Source organism: Calidris pugnax, unplaced genomic scaffold (genome assembly GCF_001431845.1).
Source record: "Calidris pugnax isolate Ruff unplaced genomic scaffold, ASM143184v1 scaffold188, whole genome shotgun sequence".
Classification (NCBI taxonomy): Eukaryota; Metazoa; Chordata; class Aves; order Charadriiformes; family Scolopacidae; genus Calidris; species Calidris pugnax.
This window is the reverse complement of record NW_015091257.1, coordinates 2,039,742-2,045,898: the sequence shown is the minus strand read 5'-3', so window position 1 is coordinate 2,045,898 and position 6,157 is coordinate 2,039,742. Positions and strand designations below refer to the sequence as shown.

At 42.0% G+C, this 6,157-nt stretch overlaps 1 protein-coding gene across 1 annotated transcript in view; it reads left to right on the top strand.

The window, feature by feature from the left end:
- The first annotated feature begins 32 nt into the window (after positions 1 to 32).
- The window catches only part of GABRB3 (gamma-aminobutyric acid (GABA) A receptor, beta 3), a 113,833-nt gene continuing 107,708 nt past the window's right edge, over positions 33 to 6,157 (top strand). Inside the window, exons 1-2 of the mRNA XM_014960317.1 lie at positions 33 to 118; positions 295 to 362. Of these exons, the coding sequence (XP_014815803.1) occupies positions 46 to 118; positions 295 to 362 (141 nt within the window). The 5' untranslated portion in view covers positions 33 to 45. The remainder of the gene's footprint in view (positions 119 to 294; positions 363 to 6,157) is intronic.

The following is a 6,157-nucleotide window of genomic DNA, read 5'->3' as shown; positions in this document are numbered from 1 at the left end:
CTCCCTCATCTCTCTCGCCCCCACAGTGTGAACGATCCCGGCAACATGTCCTTCGTGAAAGAAACTGTGGATAAATTGTTGAAGGGCTACGACATCCGCCTCCGGCCGGATTTCGGAGGTGAGTCGCCCTGACCGGGCTCTCCGCCCGGAGCCCCCTTTCCCTCACGGACGCCCCCCACCCCCGGCTCTCCCCGGGGCTACCCGCCGCTCCTGCCCGGCGGAGTCGGCTCCCGCGGCCCCTCTGGCCCGCCGAGTGGCGGAGCGGCGGCGGGTGACGGTCCCCTCTGCCCGCAGGTCCGCCCGTCTGCGTGGGGATGAACATCGACATCGCCAGCATCGACATGGTTTCCGAAGTCAACATGGTGAGTAGCCGGGGGAGCCCGGCCGGCGCCGGGGGCTACAGCCCGGTCCCCGTCCCCCCCATCCTGGCGTGCCGGGGGGCAGCCGAGCGGGGCACCGAGCGCTGCCCTCTCCGCCTCAAAACTTTATTTGCCCCGGAGAGGCGCTTCCCCCCGTCCCTCCTTTTCCCCTCTCGGGAAAACCTCATCCTCCTCCGTGGGTGTGCGTGGCCCGACCGAGCCTGGGGTTGTCAGGCCCTTCGCGGCTTATCCTCCTCCTCCTCCTCCTCCTCCCCGTTCCCCTCCCGGTCGCCGCCAGCCGGAGCTCGCTTGGGCTCCCCCGGGCCACCGGCACCGGCGGGGTGCGGAGCGGAGCGGGCTGGCGGCGCTCGGCGGGGGTTGCCGGTGTCGGAGGGCCGCGGCTGTCGGCATCCTCCCGCTGCTGGTGCGGTTCGGGCTTCCCAACAACCCGGCTTGTCGGGGGGATAAACTCTGTACATGTGCGATCGTGTTAATTAGCGTTGGGCATCAAAAGCAGGCGCGGTTGCCCATGGGCTTTGGAGGAATTGTGATTTCGCCTGGCAAAGTGATGCTGTTGGGGGGCTGTCAGGGCCGTTGAGGACCAGGCAGGTGTTTAGTGTGTTTCTGCGGTTCGGTCCCCCCGTCTGTGCAGTTTGGTAGTTTGGGGTTGGAAGACAGGATTGCTGTTTCTTGTCCTAATCCTAAATCTGAGGTGGATTTTTCATGTTTCTGAGCAAACCGCTCGTTCCTCCTGTACCTCGGATTTTCCCTTTTGCAAACCTGGTGCCAAAGATCAGCCTATTCTGCAATGCTGTACTTACCTTTATGGCATTAAAAGTAGTAATTTGCACGTTTGGAAGCTCAGCTCTCTTTCAGTAAATAACACCAACACCAGCACTACCCCTCTTTCTGTGTGTTGTTACGAGGTAGCATAGCTTGGCTTTATACCTGAGCCGTCTATTTTCATTAATCCTGCCCTTTCTTTCATGCGGTCTACTCAAAGTTGTGAGATAGAAACTTTTTGCTCTACTTCCAGTCTTTTAAAAAATGGTTTTAACAGAGATACAGTTGCCTGTTAGCTGTTAAAAGTGCCACCAACGTCTTCCTTTCTACTCCTTCAAGAGGGACAAATGCGGCAGTTCCTACTTATAAGAGTCTATTTTAGGCTTCTTGCAAATTCAGGCAGCTACAGAGACACAGGCTTTTCTGTACCTGTAGGACTGCTTCTCAGATATTAGAAGCTGAGCCTTTGAAGAGTAATTCAAAAGTCTGACTTCACTATCCCCACTGCCACCTTCCCCACCTTTGGCTATGCTCCATACTCGGAGAAGCACCACATCATGCGTTAAATTAATCCATAACAGTTTGTGTATGTGAAGTGCCATACAGGCAATAAATATTATTGAAGGGCAGGCTGAGACTGGAAAGAAAATGAGAGGATGTACAGTGCTTTTTGTGTTTCCCTCCCCAGCTGTGGGAAAGCCTGTTAGGTTTAAATAACAACTTGTCCAACCTACTGTAGCAGCGGTATAAGGAGAAGTAAGTAATTAGACTGCTTGCTGCACTGCTAGACTAGATAATTAGATCTTGAATAAGACAAGAGCTCCTCAAGAGGATGGGTGCCATCCCTTTCTCCCTAACACTGAGCCAGCCTACCAATTGCTTTAGTTTCTAGCTGGCCCACAAGTCAGTGCCCGCTGGTACCCATTAGTTGGCAGAGCTCTAAAGAAATGAATAGGTTTTTTCCATGCCTTCTCATGCGGCAATGCAAAGTCTGAAAAATATCAGTACAGATCTTGCAACAGAAACAAATGCGTGTTTCTGAAGGGAATTGCTAAAGAACTATTGTTACAAAAACTGTGTTAATTTACTTCAGGAAAAATGAGCAGAAAGGGCTTCTGGTTGGCAAACACCTTACTACTAGAGCTTATCTCTTCTCCCTGTGAAAGAAGTCAATCTTTGAGCAAGCACAGCTATATTCAAGTATTGCCTGAGTTGATTGCTTCCACTTGTTTCAGGTAACTTTATTCTGATCTTCAAAGATTCTTGAGTAAATATCAAGAAACAACGAATAAGGATGAACAGAAGGAGCTTTTCAAAATTACTGAAGTATACATTCTAAGATAGTAATTTGGAGGGGGAAAAAAAGGTCACAATTAGTTTGAAGACCTACATCAGCCCTAGCTGTTGAACTTCATGTTGGCTACCAACTAAACTTTTGATCTTTGACATGTTCTTTCATTTAATTCCAAGCAGATATTGTGAGCATTGACCTTTAGCCTCATCAACTATTGAAATGTCTTACAAGAATTTCTCTCTATGAACTGTAGTAGTATGGACATTAATTCCTTTGATTTAAATCTAGACATTGGTGTAACCTTTTATAAATTAGCTTGTTAAAATTCATCTCTATATTAAAAATAAAATAACCAGAGAATTAACATTCTTCAATTTTATGAATATAAATAAAAAGTTATTACAGCAAGTTTTATTATACTGTCTTCTAGGCAGCCTGTAATGTAGCTTTCAGGGATATGATGACAAGTCTTTGTAACAAGAATTACAGCTTGTATCATACTCTTTGCTATTCTTAATCAAACTGTAGGCTTATGCACAATATAGTCCTCTATGAATATTCAGTTACCAGTTATTCATTTGGCATTCCAGCATTTTAAAAAAGTGTTTGTGTATTTTTAGTATTTCTATTGAAAATTTTTAAAAATCATTTGCCCGCTGTACATCCAGGCTACCTGTAGCTGTTTTTTAGAACAGACTTATTGAATAGCAATTTGCTTCTTCTCAGATTACATTGAACAGTTAACTTCTTTCTTTACTTTTGATGCTGAAATGCTAAACTGAATCAGGACTGATGCAAGTATCAGAACTGCACAGCATTGGATTGTTTTACTGAAAACTTTTAAATAAGCAGTTTCAATTGGATCTCATAACATAATACACTGGGTAGCATTATCGAAATTGTTACTTTGCTATACTATTTATATCATACTGAAAATTCTAAACATTTATGAAGTAAAATAATAAGCTTTTATGTTTATTTTTTGAGTTACAAGTCTGGTAGCAAGAATGAATTACTGAAGTTGCATGTAAGAAGTGCATTGTTCAAGGAAGAGCTGCAGTCTGTTAATGACCTGCACATATATATGCGTATACATATATCCGTATTTTTTATTTCCCTGATTCACCTGTGCGTGCTTTCCCATTATTATTTACCTATTTCACAAATTATACCTGTAATGGAGTACTTAACCATCTACCTATTTCTGTGCATACCTCCAATAATTGCATTTAAAACTGCTGTAAATGCCTGTGAAATGTACAGTAATGTAGCTCTCTAAACAAAATAGTAATCAATAATAACAGACATAATACTGAGAAAATGCTCTAAGTCATTTTATAAATAAAGAATATGAAAGATTACTATTGCCAGATTTCAAGAATTTAGCTTTATCCTTTTACATTTTTGGGGTTGATTGTGTTCTTTACCTTCTGTGCTTTAGAGGTATGTTTTGCTTAGATGATGTGAATTGAAAAATAAATAGTTCTCTACTTTTTCACCAGTCTGTCAGCCTGTTTCCAATCGGACAGTATCCACAGTTGGTGAATTTGTATAGTCTGATTCTTGTTCAATATTAGGTCTGTGAATCAAATGCCTTAGTTCCAGGCATATAATTTTCAAGCACCCAAATACTCCCGTAGCTTTTTATCCTCAGGAAGTTAAATAATCAATACATTGAGTCTCAAAATAACTCCCTCTTTAAACTCATCATTATAGCTGGAGGACTAAGGTGCTGTGCTTTCATTTTCCCATCATTTTAGGATGTGTGCTATAGTTTATGGGAGGTAAAGCTCTAAAGCGGGTGGAGAAAACAAGGGGATCAGTGCGAAAGTGAACCTTTCTCCTTAGAGAGAATGTTTTGCAGAGAATAGTTCGATCTCCTTTAAGAAAGGAAACTTGTGCTACTGCTTTCTAAAATGTTGTCTGTGTTTCCTTTTTGTGTGGAGGGGACTTCAGAGCTGTTCTTCCAGGGTTTTTCACAGGCTCTAATTTCAATAAAATTAAACTCAAACCAGCAAAACCCAGGAGGCATCATTGGCTACATAGTCATCCTGCTGTTTTGAGAATACTGTACTTAGAAAATTAGCTTGACATAAAGTCAGACCATAAAACTTACGAGTTGTTTTTTCTGAAAAAGATGTAATCTGTTCTATGCTAACACTGTAATTTTTTATTTTTACATATGTTCCATTATAAAACTGCAAGTACGCATATGGACTTCATTGGGTGCCTGCTGATTTTCTAAAGCAATTTTGACGTCTTTCTTACAAACTGTGGTTTAGTTGCTGCTCTAAGGTCAACTAAAGTTCTTACTCACTGAGGGCAAATATTGTCTACTTTCCTTAGATAGTGGTGCATAAATAATCATTTTGAAGTGAATTAGTTCATATTTCACCTGAAGTACTGAAGGTACAGAACCTTCATACTTCTTGATGAGATTTGTAACATCTTAGATGTCTAAAAAATGGGATGGTATTGAGTTCATGTAAATTGAGTTGTATACAATTAGATGTCTAAATGTGAGCTGGATTGCTAAATTCTACAACCGTAGTTAACGGGGATCTAGAACAGAATGTGGCTGCATAGGCAAAGGTGTCTACTGTCATTTTTCATGGTATCGTACTTGCCCTCCAATTTCCAGTCCAGGTTGGTGTAGATCTCTCACAAGCCCTCTGCCGTGTCTGTGTGCTCTGCGCACGTGTTAGACATGACACCAGCTCCTGAAGTTTAAAGAACTGAGTCTTATTCTTCTTGATACAGGTGATTGAGTCCAGAGAAACATTCATCTTAAAAGTGACACTTCAGTAGTGCTTCTTAGATATTTTTAGTGCCTCAAGGTGTCCCGTTTGGATTCCAGTTGTCTCTCCAGAAGGGTAGGGGACAGAGATCCTGTGCTGTACCTGCCAGCCCTGTGAAGGGGTCCTGCATAGTCCAGGGCATCCAAAAATAACACCAGACACCCTTGCGTAGGTAAGTGAATTGTTCCCTAGGTGTCCAGCCAAAGCACATCCTCCAGGCTCCCTCTGGAATCAGGAGGAGATAAACACTAATGTGTAAGAGATACATGTGTGGGTTTTTGTTTGTTTGTTTGTTTGTTTTTTTAAGAAGGAAGGATTCATCTTTCTGGGAGGTGTCCGTCTTTCCTGAATGGCTATGGAGAGAGCCAAGATAATTCAGTGAATCTTCGAGTGGCTGCAGCAAAGCACAGTGAAACATGACCTATGTTTCCTATCATAAACGTAGCTTATGTTTCCTACCATAAACAGCTAGTTTATAAATACTTTGAAAATAGAATCTCAAAGTTACCTCATGCAGGAAATCACAACTGGGTTGTGACATATTTTGCTTTGAAGATTCAGATGGAGAAGTTAAATGAGTTGTACTAATAGAGTGATTACATAATCATTTTTATTGCAAACACAAGTTTTTTAGCTAGAAGATTAATGTGTGCAGTGCTTATGACTTGACCACAAATCACAAGAGTATGGAATAGAATATATAACTTTATATACTGATTTTTGCTTTTGTATATTTTAGAATTCAATGTACATAGGGAGATTAGTATATCATACTAAATAGATATGGCAAATAGACCATATAAATAATTTTGTGTATGTGTATAGATATCTATATATGTTTGTATGTGTTGGTGGACAGAAAAAAAATACCAACAGGAAGAAGAAAAAAGAAATACTGCCTGAGTGGGGAAGCATCTCCTGAG